At 53.5% G+C, this 13,673-nt stretch overlaps 1 protein-coding gene across 1 annotated transcript; it reads left to right on the top strand.

Annotated features, from left to right (window-relative positions):
* The first annotated feature begins 6,284 nt into the window (after positions 1–6,284).
* LOC135306097 (olfactory receptor 14A16-like) lies at positions 6,285–7,466 on the top strand. Its single transcript, XM_064429643.1, has one exon. It carries the CDS (start codon positions 6,285–6,287, stop codon positions 7,215–7,217), a length of 933 nt encoding a protein of 310 aa, XP_064285713.1. The 3' UTR covers positions 7,218–7,466.
* The last annotated feature ends 6,207 nt before the right edge of the window (positions 7,467–13,673 follow it).

The raw sequence follows: 13,673 nt of genomic DNA, 5'->3' as shown, positions 1-13,673 counted from the left end.
CTTTTCAAGCGTTTGTGTGTAAAGAATTAATGAGGCGGAATTAACATTTTGTTGTGGTTTGACCAGGAAGTGAGTTTCTGGGAAAGTTGTGGTCAAACCAATCAGTGGCCAGATTTGAAAATTGGCACCAGGTGTGGCCACTGGGGACCTGGATACGCCTCTGAGAACACACAGGGGTTAAAAGCAGAGGATTCCCAGAGGGACTCTCTCTTTTGACTCCAGTGATGAGTTGATCTGACCTCTCCCCTGCCCAGCTGCGTCTGGGTGGGGCAGGGGAGGCCATGCGGCCTGTGGGGAGGGAGGCCGGAGCCCTGCAAGGTGCAGGGTGGAGGAGACCTGGGATGTTTGGGCAGCCCCCCCGGGAGAGAGTGATAGAGACTGTGCTGGCTTGAAATTTGATATCTTGTGCTGGCACCATGGCCAGGAGAAGAAGGGGGGGGCAAGGTGCCCATCTGCAGGCAGACCATGGCTGAGGTTTTAACCCCTTTGCTACTGAAACAATGGAAGCTGTAAAAACACTGATCCTCCCCAGCTGAGAATTGAGAGGGAACGAAGGATGAGCAAATGAGAGGAAGGTTTGAGTGAATAAAGAAATGCCAGCAGATGAGAAGCGCCGTAGATGGAGGAGATGATGGAGTGGACTGTTGGGCTAGACTTTTCTCTTACATGGCCACGGGACAGAACCAATTTCTTCCTGTAATGTAGAGACTGTACCTTGGGGGAGGTAGTTGGCCAAAAACCAAAATTGACAAAGCTGTTGTAAGAAGAAATAGAGGGAACAGAGACTGATGAGGAGGGTGTGGTGGAGCCCTCTGCCTTCAGAGGAGAAAGATCTCTGTTTCAAAAGGCCCTTTGGCCCCAAGGGGTGAAATAAGGGGGGACAGGTGTCCCAAATAGTGAGAGGCTGCCACTTCTTGAAACTGAGCAAAGCATTCTTAAAAAGACCTGAGAGGCAGTTTGGATCCATGGCCGGTGGTGAGAGCACTGGACATGGAAGGAAGATGATCACCACGGCAGATTCTCTCCGGGCGGCTGCCACGTGTGACATGGAAGCACAGGAGGTTCCAACTGTGTTTCCTGGGGAGGCCCATGGTGCAAGAGAGAGACTCCTCTCTCCTGATGAATGGGGGAAGTTGTGTGAAGGATGGTATTGGACTGAGACATGAGTGTTAGAGGAGATTGAGTGTTAGAAAGGTAGAAGGTGTTTTGGAAGTGTTCCATTGTGGATTGTCGTGTGTAATTTTTTTTTTCCTTTTTTTCCCTTTTGTCTCTATGTTGTAAATTAATAAAGTGTTGGGTTTTGGTTTTTTTTCCGCTCCATTCCCAAGTTGGAGCCTGCTTTCTTCTGTTTCCGAGTCACATCTCACAGTAACCATTTTGCAAATATACCTTTCATGGGAGCACTGGCATTGTGCCAGGGTCCAACCATGACACCTTTATAGAATTTGTTTCACAGGATTAAGGATAGCAAACCAGAGATTTTTATATAAATATCTATTATAGCACTGATGAGACAAAATGATCTTTATCAGAAATATTTACACCAATATATAAGAGCTATAACATATTATATTGTATAGAGTACTTGGAAGTGATTTCAAAGCAACTGTGTTAAAGCAAAACCAGTTATTTAAGAGAGATAATGTCACTCCCCCAGACTAATGACCATGGGCAAATTCCTTTGGCTCAGCCTGGAACAGTGACCTTGAGGGGTGTCCCCATGGTAGGGAGGAATCACCACACCCCCAAGTAGGGAAGTGTCAGGAGACGCTGCTGTTAAAATCTGGGACGGGGCTTCTCTAGTCTGAAGTGCTGCCCTGTCAGTCAGATGTGCCCAGGCTGGGCCAGCTCAGCAGCTCTGCAGAAGCTCTCAGTGCTGTCCCTTGGTTGTTCCTTTCTCTGTGAATTATTCCATCCCTGCCACAGTTTCCTCTCCCTCTCAGGATTTTGGGATGGAGAAGTCTGCTTTCAGCATTATTCAACCCCAAAAGCAACATGACCCTCCTTCATTTCCCACTGGGGGCTTTGCAAACAGGGCCTTGCTGGAGTTGTTGGAGCCCATTGCAGGCAGAGCCTCCTGCTCCAGCAGGAACTGCCTTTCCTGTGCCAGGAGCAGGGCAGGTCCCGCTGCAGGAAAAGCCCCAGGCCAGCCCCAGCACAGGGAAGGGCTCGGGCACAAGGGCAGAGTGCCGTGCTGGGAGCTGTGCCAGGCAGAGCCTGAGGCACCAAAGGCACCTTGGCAGTAGCAGCTGCTTGCAGGGCATGGCCAGAAGCCTCCCTTGGCAGCCCGGCCTGGTGGCCAGCACTGCAGAGCTGCTGCCTCAGGGCTCATTTCTGCCTGGGCTCTGAAAAGCCACTTCTGCTCCAGGAGCCTGCCTGGGAAGCCATTGGCCCCAGCACCTTGGGCACAAGATATGAATGACAAAACTCTTCATGCCAGCAGAGACAAGGCAGGGGCAGAGGAAAGGGGAGAGGCAGGCCCAGGGGACAGGGCTGCCATGGTGATGGCTGTGAGGTCACTGCCCCTGCAGCAGCCTGGCTGCCCTCAGCAGACATTCTGGCCAGAAGCGTTGTGAGGGCACCCAGCACACCAGAGAACCCACACAACAGGAATTCTGTGCTTGGGGATGAGGGGGTTTCACTGGGTCAGGTTGCACAAAGCTCCTGCTCTTGGATAATTCCTGAGATGGGGAATCCAGTTCTGTGGAAGAACACAGTTGCAGTTTCGTGCACTCTCCTCATTGTAAAATATTTCCTCTTTCTAAAAAACGTAAATCCACCCTCATTCAGTTCACAGATATTGAGCCTTGTTCTGTCACTGCAAGATTTGGGAGAAAATAACTTTGACCACTGTTTTCATTTTCATAGACCTTGGAGAGGACCCAAAAACCTCTCAAGATGAGGTTTGGAGGCCTCATCCCATAACCAGCAGTGAGAGGCAGCAGACTCTGGGCTCAGTGGTCTGGAGACTCAGGACAGAATAAGAGTAGCCGGGGAGGGATTAAAGGGTGGTTTCACACATCTTGGAGTTTTTCTTTATTGTATAAAACAGCCAGAGAAAGAGATAATGGCACCAAGAGCAGATTGGGAAGCCCAGACTGGACACCAGGAGAAAGGAATTTCCCTCCCAGGGCAGGGCTGTGGTGCAACACATCCCCCAGAAGGAGCCTGGAGCAGCCCAAGGCTTTGTGTGGGCAGGCAGAGGCAGGCAGGAGGCAGAGCTGTCAGCAAAGGAAGGGGCCAGCCAGGTGGGGCAGCCGGGGGATGACGACAGCCTGCAGGGACAGAGGCGCAGGGCAGGGACACCGTAGGACAGCCTGGGCTGCACAGGGCACAGGGATGGGCAGCAGCTGCAAGGTCCTGACAGAGCCTACTTGTGCAGACACAAAGAGCACCAAAGCCCCAGAGGGTCATTAAAGTCCTTGTGCTGTGTCTGTGCTGCTGAGCTGGGCCGGGCTCCTGGCCCAGAGGCAGCTCCTGGCAAGGGCAGCGCTGCAGAGAGACAGCTCTGGCCAGGAGCAGCTCCTGTGCACAGCCCAGCAGGACTGGGGCACTGCCAGGGCAGCTCAGGGACACCAGCAGGGCACAGCCAGAGCTGACAGGGGCTCAGCACTGGCAGGGGCTGGGGGATGTCTCAGAGGGGGCTGTGTCACAGCAGCACCTCTGTGGCTGTGTCCTAGAGGCACAGAGCAGCTGTGATGTCAGCAAGGGGCTGTGTGACAGCACAGAGTGGGCTGTGTGAGGTCACAGGTTGGGCTATGACATCACAGAGTTTGTTGTGTGAGGTCACTGAGCAGCTGCAGCATCATAGAGGAGACTGTGTGACAACACAGAGCAGGCTGTGACATCATGGCATGGCTGTATGACATCATAGAGGAGACTGAGGTCAAAGTGTGTGCTGTGACATTACAGAGTGGCAGCATGACATCACAGAGAGGGTTTTGTGACATCACTGAGGGTGTTGTGACATCACAGAGCTGTCTGTGACATCATGCAGTAGGGTATGAGGCCATAGAGCAGATCCGGACGTAACAGCTGGTGGCTCTGTGACATCAGAGAGTGGGTTGTGACATCACTAGGTGGCTGTGTAACATCCTAGAGAAGACTGTGACATCACAGAACAGACTGTGACATCACAAAGCAACTTTCTGACATCACAGAGTCTTCTGGGACATCACAATGCAGCTGCATGACATTCCAGGGTGACATCCCAGAATTGGCTCTGTGACAAAACAAGGGTGCTGTACGACATCCCAGAGTGGGCTGTGACATCACAGGTGGCTGTGTTACATCATAGGGTGCTCTGTGACATCACAGGATGCTGTATGAGACCACAGATGGCTGTGTGACATCCGAGGGGCTGTGTGACATCACAGGGTGGCTGCTTGTCCCTGCCCAGCAGCCTGGCAGGGGCCGCCCCATGGTGCTGCCCTTGGCATTGCACATCCCCACAGGCCAGAGCCCATCCCGGGAAGAGCCCTGAGCAAGGAGGGAGGGACAGGATGTGCCTTGCCAGGGGCTGGGGCTCAGGCCTTGGCCCTTTGCACTCCTGAAACACATCCAGGTTTGCTCAGCACCAGAGACACCTTTCCCTTGCTTGTCCCCACCTGTCATCACTGCCTCCAGTGTTCTGCTCTACCTGGAACCTGGGGACACTTTCTCAGTCGTGTCCCTCAGTGGGACCCATTAAAACTTCAAGAAACTTTGGAGTTTCAATTTAACTTTGAGTTCTGGAGAAGTCTTTGGAAGGCTCTCTCAGGGACTGAGTCTGATGTAAACAACACCCAAGTCCCAAGAGGGTCAATAAAGTTTTTGTTCTGTGTCTGTGCTGCTGAGCTTTAAAGGAACAGCTCTTCCCAGGACCAGCTCCTCTCCCAGCCCAGCAGGGCTGAGGGCTCTGCCTGCAGGCATTGAGGGGACAGGAGCCAGGCAGAGACAGGCTGAGGAAGTCATTGAGCTGAAACTTCACTTGGGGAAAGATCTTCACACCCCTCCACATGGTGAGTCAGTGGATGGAGGGCAATGTCCCCTGTGCTCCTGGAGGGATCTCCTGAAGCCAGCACACCCCACAGCCTGGGGGATGTGCCAGGAGGACTCTCCCAATTTCTCTGGGGCAGGGGAGCAGGAGGAGGAGGAGGATGTGCTGCAGAGCAGGGCTGCCCTGGGCACCCTCAGAGGGACAGGGCAGGACGGCTCCTGCTGCCAGGGATGGCTGCAGGGGGTGAAGCTGGGGCTGCAGCCAGGGCTGCCAGGGCTGTCCTGCAGAGCAGGTCCTGCAGCCCTCAGGGCTCTTGGCCAGTCCCGGGGATGTGCCACCTGCCAGGGGCAGCTCTCAGCCTGCCTGGCAGCTCCCCATGGACACTGCAGGGCAGAAGTTGGAGGTGGAAGGAGCGACCCCCATCAGGGCAGATTCCTCCTGCTGTGGAGATGGTGCTGCATGGCCAGGGCTGCTCTCAGCTTTCTCCTAAAGGGAAGGGGCTGTCAGCTTTGGCTGTATCACTGAAACTCCTGCATCAGCAGATGTGGCATCAACAGATGTGCCTCAGATCTCCCTCAGAAAGTGCCTCCTCAGCCTCATCTTCCTCCAGACAGCAGCAGCAGCACCTTGGCTTGCAGCATCTCTGTTTATCTGCCCTGCCCTTAAGGCCCTGCTGCCAGGGATATGACCCTGGGCAGTGCCCTGTGTTGGGAGGGTCTGCAGGCAGAGCTGAGCCCCCAGGGCTGGGCTGGGCTCTGGCAGCACTGGCAGGGACAAGGCTTGGGTAGAGAGAAACAGCTCCGAATAGGCACAACTGCAGGCAACAGACAGACAGACCAAGCTTTGGCATCCCTCCCTGTCCAGCTGCACAGTGAAAGAGAGAAGGGTTTGGAGAGATTGATTTTGAAACTGGAGTGTTCAAAAAGGCCACGTTATTTTTAAGTACACTTTTAAATTTGTCCATCCTGTACTAGAGGCAGGTGAAATGAACAAAGGACACCTGTGTGGGACCAGCAGGTTTGACTGCTCTGGGGCACAGGGAGCCCTGTATTCCCTCTGGGCTCCCCAGTGTTCAGGCCGAGAGCAGTGCTAAGAACAAGACATCAGCCCCTTCTAGAAAACATGTAGTTACTTAGCAGCCAAACCTAAATTAACAAAAAAAAAAAAAAAGTAAATGAAATTTCCCCAAAGAAAGAGAAGCAATTTTGAGTGATTGTGTAAGAAATTAGCAGAGGATTGACTCAAGGTACTTTGTCCAGATTATCAATGTTGTCTTTGAATAGCTCACAATACCCAGAGTGAAGAAATGTCTAACAGCAGCTCCATCAGGCACTTCCTCCTGCTGGCATTGGCAGACACGCGGCAGCTGCAGCTCCTGCACTTCTGCCTCTTGCTGGGCATCTCCCTGGCTGCCCTCCTGGGCAACGGCCTCATCATCAGCGCCGTAGCCTGCGGCCACCACCTGCACACGCCCATGTTCTTCTTCCTGCTCAACCTGGCCCTCAGCGACCTGGGCTCCATCTGCACCACTGTCCCCAAAGCCATGCACAATTCCCTCTGGGACACCAGGGACATCTCCTATGAAGGATGTGCTGCACAGCTCTTTCTGTTTCTCTTCTTCATTTCAGCAGAGTATTTTCTCCTGTCCATCATGTGCTACGACCGCTATGTGTCCATCTGCAAACCCCTGCACTACGGGACCCTCCTGGGCAGCAGAGCTTGTGCCCACATGGCAGCAGCTGCCTGGGCCAGTGCCTTTCTCAATGCTCTCATCCACACAGCCAACACATTTTCCCTGCCCCTGTGCCATGGCAATGCCCTGGGCCAGTTCTTCTGTGAAATCCCACAGATCCTCAAGCTCTCCTGCTCACACTTCTACTTCAGGGAAGTTGGGGTTTCTGTTTTCACTACCTTGTTAGCATTTGGCTGTTTTGTGTTCATTGTTTTCTCCTATGTGCAGATCTTCAGGGCTGTGCTGAGGATCCCATCTGAGCAGGGACAGCACAAAGCCTTTTCCACCTGCATCCCTCACCTGGCTGTGGTCTCCCTATTTGTCAGCACCTCATTTTTTGCCTACATGAAGCCCCCCTCCATTTCCTCCCCATCCCTGGATTTGACAGTGTCAGTTCTGTACTCGGTGGTGCCTCCAGCCCTGAATCCCCTCATCTACAGCCTGAGGAACCAGGAGCTAAAGGCTTCAGTGTGGAGACTGATGACTGGATGGTTACAGAGACATTAAAATGCTTGGCAGTTTCTGTAAGTCACTTGTAATAAAATCATCTTTAATGGGTCTTATTCAGTTTGGTGGTTTGTTTGTTCTTTTATTTCCATTGTTTTTGTTTTTAATATTGTACACAAAAAAAATGCCAATATTTGGTGCCATTTTTGATATTGTTTCTCTCCAGCTTTGCTGTCACCGACACACTGTGTCAATGAGGGGTTGTGCCCTTGATGGCTTCAAGTGTACTAATGGATCTCCCAGCAGAGTTTACACCACAGATCCCCTTTTATTGCCTTCTCTGGAGCTGCAGCAGCAATGTCTGTGTGCATAGCTGGGGCAGATCAGTGCTGGCACAGCAGCTGTGCCCAGCAGCAGCAGCAGCACTTGGTGTTGCCAGTGCTGCTGCCGTGGCCCTGCCCCGCTGCCCTGGTGGCCCTGGTGTTGCTGCAGGGCCTGAGTGCTCTCGGGGCCGGGCACAGTCCTGGGGGTGGCAGTGCCGGGGCTGCAGCAGGGACAGGCCATGGGCACTGCTGGGGCAGCGCTGACGCCTCAGGCCAGGCCCTGGGGGCTGCAGGCTCCTTGCCCAGGCTCTCTCAAGAACACGGCCAGGCCAATGCTCAGCACAGAAAAGCCCCAGGCTGAGCAGCCCCAGGCTGGCCGTGGGCAGGCTGGGGGCAAACAGCATGGCTGGGGCTCTGCAAGGGCCCTGGGGGAAATGGGAGGGAGCAGCAGAGCAGGAGCTGAACGGTCAGGTCCCTTTCTGCCTGGCTGCTGTCCAGCCACTCTGTCCCCAGCCTGTAGTGCTGCAGGGGTTGTTGTGGCCAAAGTGCAGGACCGGGCACTTAGTCTTGTTTAACCTCACCTTGTTGGATTTGAGCCCTGGATCCAGCCTGTCCAGGGCCCTGTGCAGAGCCCTCCTATGCTCCAGCACATCCACACTCACACCCAGCTTGGTGTTATCTGCAAATTTGCTGATGCTGGACTTAATCCCCTCATGCAGATCATCAGTGCAGATATTGAAATCCACACTGGCTGGCTCTGATCCCTCGGCCATCCTGTGGGTGCCCTGTGATGGCTCTCAAGGCGATTTGTTCCATAACCTTGCCGGCACCCAGGTCAGGCTGACAGGCCTGGAGTTCCCCAGATCCTCCTTCCAGCCCTTCTTGGGGATGGGCTCACGTTGGCACCTCCACTCCTCTGGGACCTCCCTGCCGAGCCAGGACTGATGGTAAATGATGGAGAGCAGCTTGGGGAGCTCATCCACCAGCTCCCTCATGCTCCTAGGATGGATCCCCTCTGATCCCAGAGACACCTGTGAGTACCTGAGTGGTTCAGCAGGTCTCCAGCTGCTTCCTCCTGGATTCCAGGGGCTGTTCTGCTGCCTGTGCCCATCTACCAGCTCAGGAGAACACTTGTCCTGAGGATGGCCTGTCTTATTGTTGAAAACTGAGGCAAAGAAGGGGTGAAGTACCTCACCCTTTTCCTCATCTTTTGTAACCATATCCCCCACAATAAGAAATACAGATTGTCCTTAGCCCTCTTTTTCCCATTAATGTACTTAAAACATTTTTATTATCCTTCACAGAAGTATCCAATTTAAGTCGTAACTGAGCTTTCACCTCTCTAATTTTCTATCTGCAGAACCTAACAACATCCTTAAACATTTACTGATTTACCTGCCTCTATGTCCAAAGGTGATGCACCCTCTTTTTAACCCCTAAATTCCTGCAAAAGCTCCATGCCCAGCCAAGCCAGTCATTTCTTTCTCTGGGTCACCTTTCTGCAAAAAGGAACAACCTACTCTTGCTCCATCAAGGTTTCTTTGCTGAAGTGTGTCCATCCTTCCTGGAACTAGTTGTTTTTAAGGGCTGTTTCCCTTAAAAGAATCAGTACATGATTTGGTACTCCCCAAATCTGCATCCTCAATAGGCTAAAGTCTGCCCTCAAAAATCCAGTGTAGAAGGTTTATTGATGCCCCTCCTTCTTTCATGGAATATTTAAAAACTCAATAATTTCATGGTCACTGTGCCCCAAACAGCCTCTGACCAGCACTTCTCCCACCAGCCCTTCCCTGTTTGTGAGCAGCAGGAGACACAGCTTTCCTTGGGAGTGGGAATTGCAGGAAACATCCCCAAAGTGCAGCTTGGAAGGTTCAGCCTGGAGCTGAGGAGAAAGCAAAGTTCCTGACAGGGTGGAATTGTTTATCTCGAGGTGTGGCAGCGTGAGGCTGGGCCATGGCCGGCTCTGTGTGCCAGGAGCCGGCAGCGCTGGGTGCAGGGAGCCCAGGGAGGGCACAGAAACGGTGGGTGAGAAATGCTGGGGCACAGCGAGAGGGGCGAGTGCAGCCGGCCAGGGCACAGGAGCAGCACGCACAGGGGGCACAGCCTGCAGGACAGATGGCCGAGGGCTGGGCAGGGCTGGCAGGGCCACAGGCACCCAGGCCTTTGTGCCCTGGGCTCAGGCAGCGCCTCTGGAGGCCCCACAACAGGAACTTTCCTGGCAGGGGCTGCACTTTGGCTCTCCCTCGGCCTCCCTGGCCAGGCTGGCAGGGGCTGCAGGTTGATGGCATTTGTCCTTGCTGCCCCTCACATCCCCCTGCCCCACAGAGAGCCCCGAGCCACCCGTGAGGGACAGGCCCTGCCGGCCCAGGCTGGGCTCAGGGCTTGGCCTTTCTGCTTCCCCCAGCCAGCCCAGGCCTTGCTCAGCATTGCAGTTCCCTGCCCAGAGCCTTGGGCTCCCTGCACTCCTGGCCTCAAGGATCTGCTCTCACCAGTCCCTGGGGAGCCTTTGGCACTCCCTGCCCTCACTGGGGCCCAGCCATGCTCCAAGGCACTTGGAGTTTTGCTGCTGACTCCTTGAGCAGCTTCTTCATCCTTCTCTCAGTGCCTGAGGCTCCTGGACCCAGCCCCAAATCCACCATGGGGCTGATTAAAACATAGAAAGTCCTGGGGGGCTCTTTGTCTCCCTTCAATTGTCTTCAAGTTTGCAGGGCTTGTGCAGTGATTGGAGTCAGTTTGGAGTTCTGTTAAGGAGGAAGATGTCAATGTGCACCTCATGATTTTTGGTTTTTTAATCACATATGTGAGTTTGGTTTTTATTTTTCATTGCAGAGAAGAGGTGATAGAAGCATTCCCGAAGTGATCTTGATGCTGAATGTCTTTTTAGGAGATCTGGGCATGGAGACGAAAGAGCCCTTTTTGGGCTGACCCTTTTTGGACAACCTGCTCTTCACCCCCTACCTCACCATGTCTGTCATAACCGACCTGGGACTGACATCCCAAAATATCCAAAAATGTTAATGTAATTTATTCTTTTGTTTTATTCTGTAATACATTATTTTGTGTGATTATTTAATTATGTATCTATTTATTTTCATTTATAATATTAACAGTGGTTTTTCTTACCTAGTTTTTATATTTGCATAAAAAATCTATACATTTTTAGTAGCCAAGAACATTAATGTTCTTTGGTTCTATGTAGCACATTCCCCTTCCTTAACTAATGAAGATTTATTGGCTATTTATTTCTTCCTCTTTATGGTAATTAGTAATATGTCCAGTCATTTTGTCATGGTTTTTATCATCTTTTTCTCAGACAGGGGCATGGGAGAGCCTTTTGGTGTCCAGAGAGACATTTCTGGGGCACATTTGAGGCAGTTGTGGGTCTCGGGAGGGAATTTAGAAAGAACTTGAGGGTATGGACGACACTTGGGGGAGCCGGGTGGGGACTTGGAGGGGCACTCAGGAATTCTGAGGGACATTTCTGGGTCCGGGGGAGCACTTGGGGGTCCAGGGCGGCCCTTGGAGGTCAGGGAGGGGAATTTGGGGCCCTTCGGGGTCTGGTCGAGCCCTTGGGGAGCTCGAACGGGGCTCTCTGGGGCGCGGGGGGTGATGGGAGTTGTAGGCGCGGGTAAAATAGGGTTTATCGCGCCGCGGAGCATCACGGGAATTGTAGGCGCAGCTGCAATGGCTTTTGGTGATGGCGGGGCATGACGGGAGATGAAGTCCCGGCTCAAAGAGCGCTGTACCTGCGCCGCGGAGCATGATGGGAGCTGTAGTCCCGGAAGTGGCTGGACCGCGGCGTTTGGGGGTTCAGGAAGGCACTTGGGGTGACACTTGAGGGCCCGAGCCGCGACTTGAGGTCCTCGGGGGGAACGTAAATGGTTCGGGAATACCTGGGGGGCGCTTGGGGAGCTCCAACTGGGCTCTTTAGGGCGCGGGGCACGGCTCGAGTTTTAGGTGCGGGGCTGTGCTATGAGGGGCTCTAGGGCCGCGGGGGATGAGAGGAGATGAATTCCCAGAAGTGGCTGTACCGGGCATCTGTGGGGCTGGGAGCACTCAGGGGATCCGGGGACTCTTTTGAGGGGTCCTGAATGGGCTCTGAGGCGCACTGAGGGATCCTGGAGTGTCTGGGGACACTTATGGGACAGATGGGGTCGGATACCGGGGTGGGTTCCGTAGAGCGCGGGGCATGACGGGTGTTGTAGTCCCAGCTCCAGTGGGGTGCTATCGGGCCGCAGGGCATGGCGGGAGTTGTATGGAAAATAGAAAATATGGCACTGACACCAGGCACTGCCTTCGACAGTCCCACACTGGCGCTGATTGGCAGCAGGTTTTGATGGGCAGGAGCCTCGGCAAATGGGAGGCGGTGGAGGCGGGAACAACCCATTCACCCTCTCCAGTCCCTCCCAGTACAGCCCAGTTTATTCCCAGTACAGCCCCTGTGCCCCTTCAGTACCTCCCAATACCCATGAGTACATTCCCAGTCCTTCCCAGTTCCCCCCTGTGCCATGCATAGTATGCTCTAGTGTCCCCCAGTCCTCCCCACAATGTTCCCAGTATCCCCAGTTTTCTCTAGTATCCCCCAGTACCACTCCCAGTATGTCCCAGTGTGTAACCTTGCAGTTCAACTCATTCTGCCCAGATTGCCCCTCAGCATTCCCTATGTTCCCAACTTGTCCAAGTTCTTCCCAGTGTCACTCCCAGTGTCCCAGCGTTCCAGTGTTCCCCAGTATGTCCCAGTCCTCCCCAGTGTTTCCAAGCACAGTTTAATTTCTCAGGGTTGCCGTGGCAGCCAAACCCAGCAGTGGGGTCAGGGCAGTGTCCATGGCCACAGCCCCTTGCAGTGGCCCAGTGCAGCTTGGGCTGATGATCCACCCTCACAGCTGGCCCAGGGCAGCTCTGCAGTGGTTTTGGTGGCACCTTGGGCTGGCACACACCTGAGCAGTGTGTCTGTGTTCAGTGGGAAAACTCAGGAGTTTGAGATTGCTTCAAAAAATACAAAAAGGGATAACCCCTCTTAGGCTGAGTGCAGCCAGCTCTGCAAGCACAGCAGGTCCCAGGTGAGTGAGGACAGACAGGATGGGGCTGGGGAATGTGGATCAAGGCTGTCCACACTGGGTCAGAGCTCAAGGCACAGCTTCTCTGAGCAGGCCAGAGCGCCTGAGGAGAGACCCTGGGTCAATATCAGTCACAGAATGCTGCAAATGCCTCTGCTCTGAAGAGAAATGTAATAAAATAAACCCTTTAAAATAGGTATGTGTATGTCTTACAAGCTCTTTGCAATCTTTCTCCATCACTAACTAGGAAAACTTTAATGACTCTCTCAGGGCTTTGGTGTTGTTTACATCAGACTTAGTCCCTGAGAGAGCCTTCCAAAGACTTCTCCAGAACTCAAAGTTAAATTGAAACTCCAAAGTTTCTTGAAGTTTTAATGGGTCCCACTGAGGGACATGACTGAGAAAGTGTCCCCAGGTTCCAGTCAGAGCAGAACACTGGAGGCAGTGATGACAGGTGGGGACAAGCAAGGCAAAGGTGTCTCTGGTGCTGAGCAAACCTGGATGTGTTTCAGGAATGCAAAGGCCCAAGGCCTGAGCCCCAGCCCCTGGCCAGGCACATCCTGTCCCTCCCTCCTTGCTCAGGGCTCTTCCTGGGATGGGCACTGGCATGTGGGGATGTGCAATGCCAAGGGCAGGACCATGGGGCAGCTCCTGCCAGGCTGCTGGGCAGGGACAAGCAGCCACCCTGTGATGTCACACAGCCCCTCGGATGTCACACAGCCACCTGTGATCTCATACAGCATCCTGTGATGTCACAGAGCACCCTATGATGTAACACAGCCACCTGTGATGTCACAGCCCACTCTGGGATGTCATACAGCACCCTTGTTTTGTCACAGAGCCAATTCTGGGATGTCACCCTGGAATGTCATGCAGCTGCATTGTGATGTCCCAGAAGACTCTGTGATGTCAGAAAGTTGCTTTGTGATGTCACAGTCTGTTCTGTGATGTCACAGTCTTCTCTAGGATGTTACACAGCCACCTAGTGATGTCACAACCCACTCTCTGATGTCACAGAGCCACAAGCTGTTACGTCCGGATCTGCTCTATGGCCTCATACCCTACTCTGTGACATCACAGAAAGCTCTGTGATGTCACAATCCCCCCAGTGATGTCACAAAACCCTCTCTGTGATG

The sequence above is a fragment of the Passer domesticus genome, chromosome 8 (genome assembly GCF_036417665.1).
Source record: "Passer domesticus isolate bPasDom1 chromosome 8, bPasDom1.hap1, whole genome shotgun sequence".
In the NCBI taxonomy this organism is placed as follows: Eukaryota; Metazoa; Chordata; class Aves; order Passeriformes; family Passeridae; genus Passer; species Passer domesticus.
The sequence above is the reverse complement of the archived record's forward strand: the minus strand, read 5'-3'. Positions and strand labels throughout refer to the sequence as shown.

What these genes read in the sequence shown, in the direction of transcription:
- LOC135306097 (XM_064429643.1), top strand. Translation starts at nt 6,285, where the DNA reads ATGTCTAACAGCAGCTCCATCAGGCACTTCCTCCTGCTGGCATTGGCA.